Source organism: Amphiura filiformis, chromosome 7, assembly GCF_039555335.1.
Source record: "Amphiura filiformis chromosome 7, Afil_fr2py, whole genome shotgun sequence".
NCBI lineage: Eukaryota > Metazoa > Echinodermata > Ophiuroidea > Amphilepidida > Amphiuridae > Amphiura > Amphiura filiformis.
Window position 1 is genome coordinate 21322015 of NC_092634.1, and position 19751 is coordinate 21341765.

The 19751-nt window shown below is 36.2% G+C and overlaps 1 protein-coding gene across 2 annotated transcripts in view; it reads right to left on the reverse strand.

The window, feature by feature from the left end:
* Positions 1-5351: 5351 nt before the first annotated feature.
* LOC140156870 (echinoderm microtubule-associated protein-like 2) overlaps positions 5352-19751 on the reverse strand; it is a 37069-nt gene continuing 22669 nt past the window's right edge. For both annotated transcript variants that reach the window (XM_072179869.1, XM_072179868.1), the window contains 10 exons: positions 16159-16305; positions 15193-15289; positions 14575-14747; positions 13439-13708; positions 12122-12278; positions 11450-11547; positions 11002-11089; positions 10282-10374; positions 9745-9875; positions 5352-6244 (listed from right to left, as the gene is read on the reverse strand). In XM_072179869.1, the coding sequence (XP_072035970.1) occupies positions 6062-6244; positions 9745-9875; positions 10282-10374; positions 11002-11089; positions 11450-11547; positions 12122-12278; positions 13439-13708; positions 14575-14747; positions 15193-15289; positions 16159-16305 (1437 nt within the window). In that variant the 3' untranslated portion in view covers positions 5352-6061. The remainder of the gene's footprint in view (positions 6245-9744; positions 9876-10281; positions 10375-11001; positions 11090-11449; positions 11548-12121; positions 12279-13438; positions 13709-14574; positions 14748-15192; positions 15290-16158; positions 16306-19751) is intronic.

Below are 19751 nucleotides of genomic sequence, written 5' to 3' on the forward strand. Positions count from 1 at the left end.
ATTTCTTTGATTTATCAACCAGTCATTTTTAAGAAATTTCAGAATATTTTACAGATTTTTTAGGTTGTCGGCGGATCTCCGAGCGACTAATACACGCGCACGTGTGTTCAATGAACTATTTAAGGTTACACAAAGAAACGTATAAAAAACGTATAAAAGACGTATAAAGTTGTTCTCTAAAACAGAGTTTTCTCCGTAATCAAATACGAGCGTATCCAGCGAGTGAAATGTTGGTGCATTGGATGTAGCTTAACATTTTTTTTGTGTGTTTATACAAATTTTTAGAATAAATTTGAAAATCCTTCGTTTAAAGCCTTTTTACGCACCATGTTCACAAGATCAAAAACGCGTTCCATGACGGTTTTTTTTTTCAAATGTGCGCGCCGTATAAAACCACGCAGAGTGATTGTTTTCTTCTTTTTTGTATTGTACTACAAATCGATCAAAGAAATAATGTTGCCATGGGGAAGAACCAAATACAGTACCGATTAAATTTTTAAAGCCCGTTTTGGGGGAACATTTTCGAGAATCTTGCATGAGAAAACACCGTTTTGTTACATTATCGATATCTTGATTGTGGAACGATAATTTTGACATCTAACTGCCAACATTATTTCTCAACTGTCTGTCGATTACTCTACCATTTGATTTTCATTCCAAATTGAAGCTAGTTTGGCAAAAAACGAGTTTTTTCGTCATCGATGCGTCCGACTTTGTGGGGGCAATGCGTCCTATTATAGCGGCATTGATTTATTTCACGACAGATATCATCAAAGGATAATATTTAAAAAAATGAAAATTTATAAAATACCATAGGAAAATTGCAGAAAACCGGCTGCCCCCACCACGGCAGCCCCTATCATGGTTGCCCCCTCCCTCCCTATACCTGCAACATAGGATGACTCACGTGCCACGGTTTCATTGTGCATGTAGATTGATACACCAAGTACGCTTGAGTTCATTTTTTTTTCTGCATGGCTGTTTCTATTATTTACTTACGTCCCTCTGGAATCAAGCCTTGAAAAATCCATTGTATAACCTTAAGTTGTTGAATAATGTGTCTTTGAAACATGCTTGAACTTATAAACCAACGTTTTTAAAAACTACAGACAAAACGGATGACCACGTGAATAATTTGCTTCACACGTTACACAGTCTGATACACGATATTTTGTGCATTAAATTGACTTTTATTATCTTATTAATCAAGAATCGTTGTACATAATCGTTGTATATAATGCTTATCGATACTGGATAGAAAAATAATGATTTACATTCAATTTTGTTTATAAACTTAAATACGTCTATGTTATAGCCCGTATACCTTCCTCGAGTCAGTAAAGATCAAATTTTGAGATGTGCGCAAAAAATTAACTTTTGAAGGAAACTGTCATGCTAGTTGGATTACTGGCATCATATCCTTTCTGAAAATGTATAATTTTATATACTTCTCATCATTACATTTAGAGAGACAATAAAAAACAATATCTAAATTACGGACTCGAGGAAAGCATTCAAGTACCGTCCTCCCGGGGTGCTTGATTTTAGAATGGGTAGATATGTTGCTGATATTCTTAACTCATACCCTGAAAATAGACCAAATTTAACGAAAAGGAGACCCAAAATCTTGTATATATCAGCTCCAGCATATTTAACTGAACTTGTAGAAACGTATTCACCAGTTCGTAACCTCCGTTCTGCTACAAAAGGACTTCTTCAAGAAACAGTTGCCAGAAAGGGTATAGCAGCAGTTCATTTCATGTTTCAGCTGCAAAAATTTGAAACAATCTGCCATTTTTAGTTAAAAGCTTGTGTAGTTTCAAAACAAACTTGAAAACACAATTATTCCAAAATGATGCATATCATGAACTATATACGTTTTTGCATTTATTGTTATTGTTATGTTTGTATCATTGTAAATTGGTTGCTTTTTTGCAAGCGCCATGAGCATCTCTCGACGGATACCTGCGCTTTATTAAGTATACATTATTATTGTTTCAAAAATGTTGTTAAAAGATTTTTTTGCAAAAATGTCGAAAAGCACCGATTCTCTGAATCAGTTTTAAAATTACAAAAACATGATTGGTATGGGGTGGTAAGGTATTAGACAAAAAATACAATAAAGGCATAAGTAAGAACATTTGAGTGAGAAATGGATTACAAATTAATAGGTGTAACGAAATACAGGTCTCGTGTATAATAATATGCAGAGTGCTTACCTCAACACCCAATTTCATAAAATAAAAACACTTAGACCTGGTCAAGCAAATTGGGTCACGTGTTGCATAAATTTGATGTTCTAAAATTACACTCAAAATTACGCCAATGCTAAATATCTACATGTACGCGCTACCACCAGCCGTTATAATCCAGTGATTTGGAATTATGGCGTACGCATAAAAAGCTATTTGCGTAAAATTCGCAAGCGCTCCAAATAATTGTCGTGTTTCTGAAAACAAAAGAATACAGTAATGCAACATTTTGTTTGGTTCTCTAAATCAGTTTACGTGACAAACGACTCGTTTTGCTTGATCGTGTCGCCTATGAGACTGTACAAAAGATATATTTCTTAACTTATTTTGTACTTCAACTATTGCACTTTCTTCATGATCTTGAAAGGCAGTATCCAACCAACAACAAAAAATAAACAATACTCCAATAATATTCCAATTTAATCAATTAGTTCTTCAAGACATGTCCAGTTCAAGCACTTAGTTTTTTGGCACATTTCAAGAACGCGTAGAAAAAGTGTGTCAACTGGACTTGTCTTGAATTACCTTTTTGGACGTATTGAGAGCGCATATAGTTGAAATAGTTGTGTTAATTTAATGGTCTAATCTGTTTTATTATTTTGATTTACATCACACGTATATATCATTTGTATATATTTTGCGTTTTAATTAGTTGTAGTAATAATTAATCTAATTTAATTGAAGATGAGGCTGTTAAGCATCATTTTCACTTTGTTATGATTATACATATTTCTTGATTTGATATATCAGTGTATGAAGTATGGTTTTTGGTATTGTTGTTGCTGTTCTCAGATTTTCAATTTTGTTTTCACCAGTCCTGAAAACAATATCTATACACAGTAAAGAATATACGACTGCATTAAGTGTTCCCTGAAGCATGCATTCTATTTGGCTCTGCACCAAGGCAAAAGTTCAATGAAAATAATATCAAATTGGCTATTTTTTTTTTTTTTTTTTTTTTTTTTTTAATTTAATCACGTAATTGAAATTTAATTCCGAAACAAAAATTGAACACCACTATTTCGTAATTAAAAAAAAAAGTAAAGACTAATAAGAATATGCAGTTTAGCCAAACTACTGGTTTTAATAGTAACTCTTTATTATACAGGGTGAGTAAAAAAAGTGCAATAGAACAATCGATATTTATGTAAGAACCAAGTTGAACTTTTCCATTATTGAAAGTTTCTATAAATGCCACACTCAATAGTCACCTTCTGTGAAAAAATGAAGTGACTCGCTACTACCGTTTAATTTTTATGACTCCTTTTGCTGCGATACCCAATTTCATTATTTGTCCACGAGGTACCACGTATTTTGAATGAGAGCACACAATGCACAGTAAAGGCACCAGCTCTGAAACTGACTTTAACTTAAATAAGGTTGATTTTTGCGTTATTGTAATTTCTTTTTTTCTGTTCAAACAAACTTTTTCACATAACCTTCATACCTCACTCGACTCAAACTCCAAGTATTTTTAATCCCAATATGTCCAACTTACTGGATATTTTGTAATTCACTCCACTTCAATTTGCGCGCATTTCATTTCGACATTTGAAAAACCCGCCTACAAATTTATATGTTTTTGATAGAGAATAAACATCTTTAAAGTAAAGAGAAAATAAAAATAACAACAAATAATGTTTCTTTTCCTTAAACAAGACCAAGGGCAATAACACTTTGGGTACTCCATTTTAGTTCAATGCCAATGAAGTTAAGTAAATGTAGTTATTCCAAATCTTCCATACACAGAGTGGGCTGACATTCAAATTTTAGATGTCTTTTGGACAAACATTAAAATTGGGTATCGCTGTAAAATGTGTCATAAAAACAAAACGTTAAATGCTAATTCCTTGAATTTTTCACATAAGATCACTAATGGATATGTTATTTATAACATGTTCCAAAACCTAAAAGGTTCAACTTGGTTCTTGAATAAAAAAGGATTCTTTTCTCTATTGCACTTTTTTTACTCACCCTGTAGACGTTATTAATATGGGAATAAAAGTTATTTCGATGTTTGGAAAAAGAAAGCCAATAGGGCCTACATTCGTATTTATCATTGACAATTCCTTTCTTCTATACAGTAATAAAAGAAATACAGACTTTGCACAAAGCTAAGCATTCATTAGAAAGTGTGTGAATAATTGTCATGACGTGCAACTAATTACTTAAATATTGCACAATGATAAGGGACATGCATAGGTGGGTATTCTGGACAAAATAGATTACCTAATTTTAAAAAAATGTACAAATAAGCATACAAATATCAATTTGATCATGATAACTAAATAATCATGGTTTTTGATGAAACATCAAATTCATGTAAATCTTTTTGTAACTCTTCGTTGGTCTCTCATTATGAATAAAAATAAATAAATGTTGGTATTTATACAGCAGCTTGCACATGTGCACATGTATCAAATCGCTTTACATTTATTCCACTGTCATTAGAATATGTGACCTGCCATACAATGCCCAAGGCATGCTCATACCTTGGGGTGGTGCTCAATGGACAATATTCATAACAGCTCCCCCATTTTACCCCTGGTTATAGAGAGGCAAGTAAGGTAAAGCGCTTTGCCCAAGAGCACGATGGTACCGTGGGGGCTCGAACTCGCAATCAACCGATTGCAAGGCAGAGCCCTTACACTGCGCCACCTTGCCCGATTGAAATCCATACACCCATAAGCATGGTAAGGAAGGCATGACCTTAGTCACCTTACTCGTCCACACAGGGGTGTGAATTTCAAATTTCAACCCCAACCCAACATATCAATTTTGCTATTAGTAGTAGGCCTACTCATGGAAATGCTTCGCCATTTTATTTGTACGTAACTCGAGGGAGGGAGGGGGTAACAAGTTACGTACGCTTTGTACGTAAGTGAAAATGGCGAAAATTATGGACGGCCCTAATGGCCGGGCATGTCATCCGGCATGACTTTTATCTTACATTCATGACGTTTGAGTTTGGTATCCCTTTAATGCGGAACCGGTTTGTTGAACCGTAAACAAACAAAATATTGTTACATATCAAGGAATCATTTGTATACAGAATTACAGATACATGCTTGGTAAATGCTATGAAACCAAATACACGCGTGTTCAATTAACCAAAAGAATATTATTGTAGTACTTCCTTGTTTGAAAACCAAAATAATGTTTTAAATATAATCTTGAAAGAATAGATCTTTGGTATCCTTGGACCCAATTGGTGCAGAACATGAGGAAACAACACAGGATGTTTAAATGTTTAATTAAATTTGCATTAAATGTCGGATTGTTAAAAGATTAGAAAAACGTCTTAAACATTTGTATCAAAAATTTTGTCAAAATGTTATTGTTAAATATTTTGCAAACATTTGTAAAAAAAAGCTTTTGTCAACAATGTCAATATTAAAATAAATAATGTTTCGTGGCAACTTTTGAAAATGAAAATGTTACAAAAAGTTTTAAAATCTTTATATAAAACCCGATAGTTAAATAAAATTCACTTGCATGCAAAAGTGGGCTTCACTGTGGTATTTTGAACACTTCACTGTGGTATTTTGAACAGTTTACATGAAATGGTCCCTTTTGGTAGTTGCTTTCTAATTTGGACCATGGCATTTTTACTCTGAAAAGTCGCTGAACTTTTTCAACTTGGTGGGGTTGCGGGGGTTGCGAGTGCGACCCCTCATCCTGGCTACGGGCTGAAGGAATCTGTTGTCTCTTTTATTCGCATGCGGCTATTCATAAAACCTGCGATTATAGCTGATTATGTGGTCTGGCAAAGACAACGATTTCGCAGTCAGTTCCGGATATCTAACCAATCATGGAGCATAACGATCCTCGTCATCAATCCCGTCATAACTATCTCGTGTGGTTTTATCTTCCAATACAAATTGCATTAGACACGCATCTGTCCCACCAGTCGCCACCACGCATGCGTCACCGTAGAGAAATTGTAAAGCGGTCACGTGAGAGCTGTTATGTTTGACATCGTGCGATTCAGCCTGATATGCAAAATTTCAAAATATATGTAATTAATAATGTTATCACCTTTGCAAAGGATGTGTAAAAAACAATGGAATATATAGTGTAAGTAAAACACTTTTAATATGTGAAACTTGCCTCAGATGTGAAGTACTTTTTATAGGCATATATTATTTATTGATAACATTTAGGCAATAGAAGCCTGGTAAGACCCATATTGAAACCAGAACACCAAAGAGATGCCGTAAGTAATATGACATTACTTCTTATTTCAGAATCTCTTGTAGCTTCACACTTGCACTTCGCGAAACTATAATGTGTCAACACCATCCTTACATAGCTCCTCACCTCTAGAAATAATCATTCACGGGTATGTCATTGTTATGGGGAATGTTTTGAGGCTATGTATTAACATTCAAAGACTACTCAAAATACCAAATTGAAACGTGCAGAGTGACATTAGCCTTTGCAATGGGCAGTGAATAACAATTCGCAATTTCTTATTTGTCAACCCAAGCTAGGGTTAAGAACAAACTTGTACAATAGATTTGTTGTGAGTGGCCTTTCTTTACTTTGCTCTATTTCTACAAATCTGTTTCATTCTTTTCTCTTTTACAGGCCACCAGCGTGCAGAAAGACATTAGCCCTTGTAATGGGCACTGAATAACAATTCGCAATTTCTTATTTTTCAACCCACTGGCTAAGCGCAAAATTGTATAATTGATTTGTTGGGAGTTGCCTTTCTTTTCTTTGCTCTATTTCTTCAAATCTGTTTCTTTCTGTTCTCTTTTACAGGCCACCAGCGTGCAGAGAAACATTAGCCTTTGTAATGGTCAATGAATAACAATTCGCAATTTCTTATTTTTCAACCCAAGGGCTAAGCGCAAAATTGTACAATTGATTTGTTGGGAGTGGCCTTTCTTTTCTTTGCTCTATTTCTTCAAATCTGTTTCTTTCTTATCTTTTTTACAGGCCACCAGCGTGCAGAGACATTAGCCCTTGTAATGGGCACTGAATAACAATTCGCAATTTCTTATTTTCAACCCGAGGGCTAAGAGCAATATTATATTGCATATTATTGAATTGTCGGGAGTGGCCTTTCTTTCTCTTTCTCTTCCAGTCTGTTTCTTTCTTTTCTCTTTTACAGGCCACCAGGGTGCACAGAGACATTAGCTTTCGTCGCAATTTCTTATTTGTCAACCCAAGGGCTAGGAGCAAAATTGTACAATTGATTTGTTGGGAGTGGCCTTTCTTTTCTATGATCTTTTTCTTCAAATGTGTTTCTTTCTTTTATCTTTTACAGGCCACCGGCGTGCAGAGAGACATTAGCCTTTGTAATGGTCAATGGATAACAATTCGCAATTTCTTATTTTTCAACCCAAGGGCTAAGTGCAAGATTATACAATTGATTTCTTAGAGGTTGCCTTTCTTTTCTTTCCTCTTTTTTTTTTTTTTTTTTTTTTTTCTTTTCTCTTTTACAGGCCACCAGCGTGCAGAGTGACATTAGCCTTTGTAATGGGCACTGAATAACAATTTGCAATTTCCTATTTTTCAACCCAAGGGCTAGGAGCAAAAACGTACAATGGATTTGTTGGGAGTGGCCTTTCTTTTCTTTGCTCTTTTTCTTCAAATCTGTTTCTTTCTTTTCTCTTTTACAGGCCACCAGCGTGCAGAGACATTAGCTTTTGTAATGGGCACTGAATAACAATTCGTAATTTCTTATTTTTCAACCCAAGGGCTAGGAGCAAAAATGTACAATTGATTTGTTTGGAGTTGCCTTTCTTTTCTTTGCTCTTTTTCTTCAAATTTGTTTCTTTCTTTTCTCTTTTAAAGGCCACCAGCGTGCAGAGTGACATTAGCCTTTGTAATGGGCACTGAATACCAATTCGTAATTTCCTATTTTTCAACCCAAGGGCTAGGAGCAAAAATGTACAATTGATTTGTTGGGAGTGGCCTTTCTTTTCTTTGCTCTTTTTCTTCAAATCTGTTTCTTTCTTTTCTCTTTTAAAGGCCACCAGCGTGCAGAGTTACATTAGCCTTTGTAATGGGCACTGAATACCAATTCGTAATTTCCTATTTTTCAACCCAAGGGCTAGGAGCAAAAATGTACAATTGATTTGTTTGGAGTGGCCTTTCTTTTCTTTGCTCTTTTTCTTCAAATCTGTTTCTTTCTTTTCTCTTTTAAAGGCCACCAGCGTACAGAGACATTAGCCTTTGTAATGGGCACTGAATAACAATTCGCGATTTAACCCAAGGGCTAGGAGGAAAAATGTACAATTGATTTGTTTGGAGTTGCCTTTCTTTTCTTTGCTCTTTTTCTTCAAATATGTTTCTTTCTGTTCTCTTTTACAGGCCACCAGCGTGCAGAGACATTAACCTTTGTAATGGGCACTGAATAACAATTCGCAATTTCTTATTTTTCAACCCAAGGGCTAGGAGCAAAAACGTACAATTGATTTGTTTGGAGTGGCCTTTCTTTTCCTTGCTCTAATTTCTTCAAATCTGTTTCTTTGTTTTCTCTTTTACAGGCCACCAGCGTGCAGAGACATTAGCATTTGTAATGGGTACTGAATAACAATTTCTCAACCCAAGGAAAACTTTTCTAAGAGAAAACTTGTATAATTGATTTGTTGGGAGTGGCCTTTCTTTACTTTGCTCTATTTCTTAAAATCAGTTTCTTTCTGTTCTCTTTTACAGGCCACCAGCGTGCAGAGACATTAGCCTTTGTAATGGGCACTGAATAACAATTCCCAATTTCTTATTTTTCAACCTAAGGGGTAACAGCAAAATTGTACAATTGATTTGTTGGGAGTTGCCTTTCTTTACTTTGCTCTTATTCTTCAAATCTGTTTCTTTCTTTTCTCTTTTACAGGCCACCAGCCTGCAGAGACATTAGCATTTGTAATGGGTACTGAATAACAATTTCTCAACCCAAGGAAAACTTTTCTAAGAGAAAACTTGTATAATTGATTTGTTGGGAGTGGCCTTTCTTTACTTTGCTCTATTTCTTAAAATCAGTTTGTTTCTGTTCTCTTTTACAGGCCACCAGCGTGCAGAGTGACATTAGCTTTTGTAATGGGCACTGAATAACAATTTGCAATTTCCTATGTTTCAACCCAAGGGCTAGGAGCAAAAACGTACAGTTAATTTGTTGGGAGTAGCCATTCTTTTCTTTGCCCTTTTTCTTCAAATCTGTTTCTTTCTTTTCTCTTTTACAGGCCACCAACGTGCAGAGACATTAGCCTTTGTAATGGGCACTGAATAACAATTCGCAATTTCTTATTTTTCAACCCACGGGCTAAAAGCAAAATTGTACAATTGATTTGTTGGGAGTGGTCTTTCTTTACTTTGCTCTTATTCTTCAAATCTGTTTCTTTCTTTTCTCTTCATACAGGCCACCAGCATGTTTATAAACGCTTTTAAGCTTGGGCTTGAGCCTAGTCCCATCAGGACCCAAGCGTATGTCCGCCTGGACCAACTGGTTAAGCAAATAATACTATAGCATTAGCAGGATACAAACCTTAAGATTTGCGCAGGGATATTTAAGCAGAGATATACACCCATAGTTGTCCCCGGCAACCAATAGATCTCCGCTATGTGACTTATCCAACGTGTTGATATCTGTTCCCTGTTCCCGAGTCGGCCACACACCTATTGATTTGATTGAAAAGCAATAAAATAATATAACTATTGACGACAAAGTTTACGTGACACAACCTAATTATTTATTTATTTAATTATATTTTTCTCACGCAAGATACAAATTCGACTTCTGATGATAAAGTAGCATTTCACATACATGCCCTTTCAAATGAAAAATAGATTTATCAGGTTATTAATGTTCAATTTTGTTATCAGGTCTTTGATATCAAAAACATGATATGAATAACAAACAAAAATACTGCTTATTAGTTAAGGTTGGTCTTAACCCTGAAATCTTGGAATAGATTGAGCAGGTTCATATTGTCAAATTTTATTATCAGTTCTTTGATATCAAAAACATAATATGAATAACAAACAAAAATACTGCTTATTATTAGCTACATGTGTACCTTACCTGCTACAGTGTATCCCATAATGCAACTCTGTGTATTCCACGTCACATCCGTCACATTCTCTGGTTTCTCTTTTCTCACTTCCGCTGCATCCCCTATATACAAAAATAATTACATCTTGCATAAATAGCACGTAGCAGAGATTGATAAAGCATGAATCCATGTAATGGTACCTTTATATTAAGGTGGTACTACACCTCTTGATAAATTTGAGACTATTTTGCATTTTTCTCAAAAAAAATAACACACTGGTAACAAAAATTATGTATATTATAGGGGCAAGGAATCCAGTTACTACACTGGAATTTCAGTGACTCAAGACAAGCAGTGCATTATTTATGATAAGAAAAGAGGTACCGCTGAAACGTACCTCATTTCTTAACATATAATGAACCATGCACTTGTCTTGAATCACTGAAATTTCAGTGAAGTAATTGGATTCTTTGCCCCTATAATATACATAACTTTTGGTAACAGTGTGTAGTTATTTTTTGAGAAAAATGCAAAATTAGTCACAAAATTTATCAGGGTCCACAAATGGATCCACAAATTCACTCTATAAGCATGACAAGATGAAGATCCAATTTTATGGTATAAAACCTCTTGGATATCTACATGTACTTTTCGGGTAACCACTAACCAAGATGAAATGCTAATACTTTGACCAACTCCCTTTCTCGTGGTTGATTCCCAGCAATCTTGTACTATCGAATAATACTTACAGAAATGTAAATCATAATCTCCTGACACGCTTTGTAGATGTCTGTTGTCATCTGACCAATCAAGGTGGGTCAGGAAATTACTGTGTCCCTAGGAGAGAATACAATAAATTGTCAAATATTAATTATTTTATCATTAGGGTAAGGGTATCTGAATCATATTGAATCATTTTCAATCAATCATATTGAATTATATTCAATCGGACTATTTAAAAATAGTCCGATTTCAGAACAATCTTCTCGTCATTATATGGCATTCACATTAATGCGTAACTTCAGGAATTAGACTTCTAATTCACCTGATAAATAGCCCAATAGTAAATTAAAATGTTATTGCTATATGATCATGTATGAAGTCCTATGAGCTTTTTCTCTCTTGCTTAGTGAAGTAGAATTAGGTTGCTCTGTAAATTGATTTTCAATCAATTCACTAACACACACTACATCTTACCTCTAAAGTTCCGAGTCTTCTGTATACCAAGCCGTCATCCATAACAGAGAAAAGATAGATCTTGAAGTCATGAGATCCCATTGCCAGCAAAGTGCCATCTGAACATTCAAATGAAAGATATTCAATCAGTTGTGTCTGCTGAATACAGGGTTCACACTAGGCTCTATCCCTAAACTTAACTCTAAGCCTAGCCCTACCCTACCCTTACCCTAATGCTAAACCTAACTCTAACTCTAACCCTACATGACACTAACTTGGACCTAACCCTAACTTTGCCCATAATATTAAATCTAATAAGCATATAATAGCCCTAACCTTAACCCGCATTCTAACCCTTACACTAGCCTGACTTACTCTATGCCTATGTTGCACGCTAAGTTCATTAATTAAATTAAGCCTTCCATTAACAGATTCAAGGCTCGACGTATGATTAGGTCCTATAGTGCTATCGGTGATCCCTTGGTACCGATTGGTACCAATCCTCTTTGTATCGTGCATTGACTATGTTTTTATATAATATATAAAGCTCCCTGCAAAAAAAAACCCCAAAAAAACAATTGTCTTATGTCTCTTCATAACAGTTTATCTGGTATAACATTTCGACTTCATAAAACATATGAGAAAATGAGCAGATTGTCGCTGTTTGTTGCAGAATAAAACGTCTTGAATTACCTGGTGAATATTTGACTACACTAAGTTGTTCTTTGCCCACTTGTACCGATGTTACATGCATACCATCCTCTGTGTTGAGAACTACAAAACGACCAACAGTTGTCCCTACTGCAACGACGGTTCCAATTGGATTGAAGGCACATGATAAGCACGGTTTCTATTGAGAAAAACGAAAATCAGTGATAAGAATCAGATCCGACACAGATTCACAGAATATCATTATGTTCAAGATAATCATCATCATCATCTTCAGGATTATTCTGCTCGTCATCACGATCATTCTTGATACACATTTTAGACTAACAACCGACACTAGAATAATAGAGAGGAAACCGACAGGTTTATGTCTAATTTCTAATTGACCTTTTTGGTAAATCCCATAAGCCTTTGTGGGTAGAAATGAGATGTCGTCATTTGACGTTACGCACATCGTTAAGCGAACATCGCTACTGCGCATTGCAAGTCGGCGTGACGTCAAATGACGACATCTCGGGTCTAACCGCAATGGATTATGGGATTTACCGAAATGGTCAAATTTCTTTAGGGAAAGATAAACAAGAAGAGGGACTTTCATACATCCTGAGACGAAAATACCTAAAGATATTTTCGTCTTAGATACATCAATATACCACTAAAATCAGAAAACATTGTCAAACGAATACAAACATCTATTTAACCGGATATCGAAAGAAAGGCCAAAAAAGATATCCGTTGAAGCCATATTATAACATTTGCTGAGGAGGACGCCCTCGCTGAATTTTTCAAATTCTTTTTTTTTACACGATTAAATTGTACTTTATTAAACCAATACACCCTGCAAAAATCAAGACTCTAGGTGCTGTAGTTTTGTCAGAATCTGAGATTTTGAATAAAACGCTGGAACCGGCGCTTTATTATTACGGTGGAATTATTAGTCGAACGCATACACGATGTTCATAACACACAGTACGTACACGGCGTGCGGGACGGTGCTATACACAACAAAGGGTCGTACCATAACATGACCGAAGGAGTGGTACGTATTGTCGACATGTGCGCTGGTAGTAAATTCCAATTTTCTTTGCTTTGCCGTAGTTGTTCGGTTCAAAAATAAAAGGGGATATATGTGACAGTAAAAGCTAACATGTTATGGCAAAGAAATGCTAATCTATTTTGTTTGAAAATGTTATAATATGGCTTTAAGGGTAACAAGTTCAGTACAACAGAGAGGATAAAAGAGACATACAAAGAGAGGCAGAGATAGGTAGCGAAATCGAAAACAAAAACAAAAGCCAAAGATTGAAACAATCATATGTAATGAAATCAATGTGCACCAACCTCGACATGGACTTTCCATAGAAGTTTGTGATCTTCTGCTCTCCAGAACATGACATGTTGATCATATCCTGCTGTAGCAAAACCTAGCTCGCTAGGATGTGCCGCAAGAGCCCAGAGTTCAGAGCAATGCCCTTGGAGAATATATTCAAACTTGTTCTGTAGCGATCCGACCATAATGTGGTTTTTTGTTGTCCCTAAGACGACTCGGCCATCTGGACTACCTGGGGTTACGGGTGCTATGGAACGAATCCCACCTGCACTCTCGGTGAACTGGTTGGAAGAGAAGAAGATGTTGTTAGAATATAACAAGATGCATGTGTATCCAGAGTACATTTTAGAAATAAAACATTTTAATGTTTTATTATTAAAATACATATTTCTCGCTGTCTGTGATGCACTTGTTCATTTAAGGAGAATATATAAATTGTGCTGTAGGGCTAATTATGTTAACTTATATTTTAAAGTAATATCATCTGTTTAACATCTGGTAGTCAATTATCATCTACTTTAGTTGCGATTGCAAGAATTTAGTTGGAAGCACCCCTAATTATAAAGACCTGCAAACATATACATACATACATAAAAAAGATATTTATTTAGGACACAATTCGCCGCAAGGCAACATTGCGTTTACAAAACAACAAAGTAGGAGAACAAATTAACTAACAAAAGTTCAGAATTAGTTTTAACAATTTCTTGAAGGTGTTTGTGGATGTGATATGATATGAGGTTATTCCAGGCTTTGGCAGCAGTAACAAACATGGACCTTAGGGTTTTTAACAGAGGACCTTTAACATGGACGAGGACGTTATACACCGGACACTCTGCGTCAGTGGATAAAGTTTTGCTATCTAGTCTAGTACTTTCCCTATACCATACGAGAATGACAGGGTCTTATATGCATTTACGTTGTTTGCAACATGCTGGTTGGGGAAGTGATCGAGGACATCCTCGGTTGGAGCACTGATCTTGGAAGTTGTTGGAGGGTGTCTACTCTTAACACACGTGTATCCAGGAGGGTGTCATCGTTTGCAGGTAAATACCAACGCACCAAATCCAGGATCAACTCCTCTATACACATTCCCCACCCCACATCCCTCACCCACCCAACACACATGATATGTCTCCATACGTACCATTCTTTCAATCTTTGCAGATTGGTACCCCTGTAACGAGTCCCAAGCCAGTAGTCTCCGGTCCAGACCTCCACCTGACAGCAATGTACCATCTTCTAACATACACATCGCTGACACGAACTTCTCATGTGCGTGTTGAATGCAGTAGCGCATACGATAGACACTGTCATTATCTGCAAAATGTTACGAAACAGTACCGTCATAAACGGGCCGAGGAGAGATCACCCTTAATTGCCAAAAGGTACTTTAAAATATCTGGCAACAAAAATCGAATAATCTTCCAAAAAACCTTCAGTTTCTGAAGCTGGGTGTTTGTTTTATTAACTTATTGTCACCCTGAACAGGATATTAATGTTCAGTTTTCGGTTCCGTTTTCGGTTCTCAGCAATGATTTTCGGTTTTCCGCTGCGATTTTCGATCCAAGGCTTCAATTTTCCGCTCACCATTTCATGCATGGCAAGCTAAATTTGCTTGGGGCTTTATTTTCTTCTGACGTTTCAGACGTTAAATTGCCGCTACGTTTCTCACAACGGCAAAACGCTGGTGAGAACTATATTGTCAATAGCCCGAGCTATATATTAAAACGAAATGATAAGCCAATTCATGATATGGACTTACCCTTTTCCCAGACTGTGATGTTACCTCCGGAATCCCCGGTCAGAACATCGCCTGTATGAGAGAACTCGATGCAGGATACGTAAGCTGGCTTCATGCCCTGCAGAGGAGTATTAACAAGTTGGTGAACGTGGAAAATACATAAATACATAAATGCCGAAATAATTGTGTCAAACTTACGTCTTAAAAATTCTTTATAACTATAATATGAAATCAGCATTCTTGAATATAGACGAAAACTTACAATGATACTGGTATATTATAATAATGAAATAATACATAATAATTATGTCGCTTTATACAAGATAAGTTTTATTTTTATTTTTATCACGTATAGGGATGTCATTGTTTCATTTAAATGCGTTTGCTAAAATATCTAATATTTAACGGGAGCGCGGTGGCCTAGCGGAACGGGCACTGACTCATAATCGTAAGGTTGTGGGTTCGAGCCCCGGCGACGCCATGGTGTTGTGCCCTTGAGTAAGGCACTTTATCTCGATTACTCCTCTCCATCCACCCAAGTGTTTAAATGGGTACCGGTATTCTTAAATGCTGGGAAGGTAACAGACTCGCTGTAGAGGAGGTGTAGCGATCCCCTTATGGGTTTAAAGTTAAACAAAACACATTTCACTCTTTTTTGAGTGGTTTTATAAGTGAATCACTCTTTTGGGGAGTGAGTTTTTCACTCTTTTACATTCAGAGAGATATAGTCAACACCGTTACGAATGATATTAAAATACCGTAAAGATTCGCCTATTGGCGCACTTGGGCTCCTTTGCCTTGAGGTAAATTTCATGTGCAAATAAAGAGCTCCCTCCTCTGAAATTCTAACAAGAATTAAGGTTCCGTAACCTTATTTGCTGGTGGGAATTTTACGGGAGGGCACTTTTAAGTTGTGCCTAAAATTACACTTACGTTAAGGGAGCCCACAGCGCCATTAGGCGAACCTTTACGGTATCTTATTATTACCTCAAAGATGCCACTCTTCTTATCTCGTTGGATCTTCTTATTCTTAATCTTCCAGAAGAAGACATGTTGCTTTCCAGCAGTTACTATCAGGTTATCATCAAAAGGATTGAACACACCGACTACTACGTCCTCGACATCCGTCTGTTGCTGCAGTAAGGAAGACAAATGATGAAATTATAATAACTGCGGTGCTGCGTTGCGGCCAAAAAATGTCCGCAGCGACATACGTCAAGAAGAAAGGCAAAACCCCGAAACAAAGCTAATCATTTGAGCTGAAAATTGCATCTGAGAACCGAAATTTTATTTAATAGCCTTAATTCGTCCATTGATGATATGATAGTGTTTCTTCATGCATCCTATACCCCCGGTTCCTATCCGACTTCGTATGAACCACATCAATCGAAAAACCTGGTTTTTTCGAATTCGATTGTCATAGTTATTGATAAACCAGGTTTCTCGACCTGGTTTTTTGATTGAAAAACCGGGTTTATCAGTGAAAAACCAAGTTTATCGGCGAAAACTCCACTAAACCTGGTTTTTCGCGGAAAACCCTGTTTTTCAATCGAAAAACCAGGCTTATCGATTCTGTTCTATTGTGCAATATACTTAATTGCCATAGATGTGCCACGTAGACTTTCTGATACCGACTTTCTCTTATGTTGTTGCTGATTTTGCAACCCATCGGTATACCTGATATTTTACCAAAAATACCCAAATTTGCCAAATTAGGTGCTTTTAAAGGCACTTTTGACAGAATACCCCTAATTGGGCGCACGGTCTTCACTTAAAACCCACCCATCGATATACCAAAATTACTGAAAAGGTATGGCACGCGAGACAAGACAAAAAACGGCGAGACTTAAAAATGACGTCCAGTTTAAAAATGACGCCGAGAATAAAAAAAATTAACGTCGAGAATAAAAACAACGTCGAGAATGAAATGATAACGTCGAGAATGAAATAATAACGTCGAGTTTTAAAATACAACGTTGAGTTCAAAACGATGACGTTGAGATTGTAAAACCAACGCCGAGTTTGTAACGGGCCGAGTTTTTTCGCGTCCAGATATTTTTCGCGTCCAGATTTTTTTCGCGTCCAGATTTTTTCGCGCCGAGAAGCGCCCTCTATAGTCTTTCTGTATATATTATATCTCAATACTAGTAATTATTATAAACCATGCAATTTATTGATTATTTACTAATATTATTCATATTTGAAAGAAACAACAATGATAAAGATAGCACTTGAGCTGTGATTATTGACAGTATATTGTTCATGTTTCATTGTAGGTAATTGCTATGCGTGTTTGTTTAAGTCCATGATAGTGATAGTGTCTCCTTATCTATGGTTGAATCCAGCATGGTCTTGACTTGATGGAGGTCAGTGCAGAACTGCCTAGCACATGAAAAAGCACATATTATGGGGTGGGTTACCATGGTTCAGGTCAAATTGCAAGGATAGGACAGGAAATGGGCAAGGTCAGTGATGTAATGTTAGGTATGGGTAGCAGGTAGGGTCAAAATGGGTTAACAAAGACACATTGGGTATGGAGGCAACATAAGACAAAACATGAAATTTATAGGCCTACCTGTTACAATAATTTGAGTGATAATTTATGTTTGACCAATTGGCTCTGGGTAGTGTACAGGGTGTCCCAGAAAATAAAAAACTGGACCTAAGTTGAGAAATAGGCATCAGAATCCAAATATTTAAAAAACAGCGTATAGCCCATTATAATACGATGATTTTACTTGAATCGGTTGAATGATTGCGAATAAATTAGCGATTACATAACGCATGAATCAATCACTTCATTTCAAGTTTGAAAGAAAGTTCATTCAGAATCAGAATCAGCATTTTATAGACAATCACCCAAACAAAGCAGGTATAATTCAAACTAGGCATTAAATGAAAATACAGGATCGAACATAGAGAATACAACATATTATTATGAACATGAGAAATTAACTACCATTATTTAACATGTTTAAAGAACGTTTTTAAGCAGAATGAATATAATTAGCAAGATCAGTGATGGCATCATTCTCATTATCGCTCATAATGAATATAAACTTATTATTATCATTAAGGTTGCCAATGTCAAAAATTCAAACAAAGTACATGCCAATGGGCTTTATATTTTAGTAAAATTCTTTTCGTTCTTTAAATAATCTGTTAATAAGTTTAATCTGTTCAATAAGTTTGTTGCAGAAATCAAAGTTTTCCCGGACAAAATGTTACTTTAAATATTGTCCTGAATAATGAGTGCAAAAGTTTTAAACAAAACATTGCACAGTATCAACAATTACACTGTAAATTGGCTAGAACACATTGAACACGTCCCCCTAAAAATCATAATAGAAGAAACAAAGTAATAATTCCCATGTACATCTTCCTTTTTAGCACCTTTTTTGGGCCCAAATGGGTAAAATTACACAATTGTACTCGCTTCGTGCGCGATGACCCATCAAATAGCAAAATGCACGTTCATCTAGGGCTAAAATAGTCCAAAATTGAAATATTTTCGTGCGCACAAAAAGTCACATCAGCAAAACCGTAATGCTCGTCCCCCTACTAGCGCCCCCCCCCCCCCTAGATGTTAATGTTTCCACCGCGACTGCTATAAAGGACTAAATTTAATGAGATACACAATCTTTATAAGGAAGGGGTGAGCAGTATGAAAAAGCGGGGGGGGCACTTCAATATGAAATGGATACGGTATAGGTGTAGGGCTGACACTTTCGCAGTAAGGGGCATTTGGCAAAATATAAAAAAATATGGGGTCATTGGGTGAAAGCATACATATTGGCATTTGGTGAGATCAAAATGCACAAAATATGGGGTCATTGGGTGACAGACGGACCGTTTGGATCTAAATTAGTCGGGGCATTGGGTAAGAATGACCTTTTTTTAAATAGGATCTTCGGACGAGACCCTCGAAAATTGAATTTCTAGTTCTAAATGGCTTCAAATGGCTTTGTTATTTCAAAATAAGTAACAAAATCAGTGATAGATGACTCGTTGCTGTTCAAATGGATATACATGTATAAGGGTCTTTGGGTGACAGATCAAAAGGAAAATATAAGGAGTATTTGGGTGACAGAGCATGTGATAATAAAAAAAAATGGGGTCTTTGGGTGACTGCGGTGCTGAAAAGGTAGTCTTAATGGCCCTACATACGCGTCACTTCCCCGCGGAAATTGCATTGATGCGGGTATTATCATGATTATGTAGGCCCTAATCGCTCATTTCTTCACAAACAGTCAACCGAATCAAATATAATTTGCATACATAATAATATTATAATAATATGATGCACAATACAATGAGCTAAACGCCGCTTTTTACATTTTTCCGATGCCTATTTCTTGACTTATGTCCAAATTCATTCACCAGGGTATTTCTGGTACACCTTGTATATCATGTTATGCTGGTTATTTAAATTTCACACGACATAAGAGTCATTCCATTGAACTGACTATGGCAAGTATACAGCTAGAAAGGTCGTAACTTAATTACACAAATGCTCTTCTACCATATTCTTCCTATATAGTCTTTCCACGGAATTAACCTCGGAATCAATGTCTGTCCTC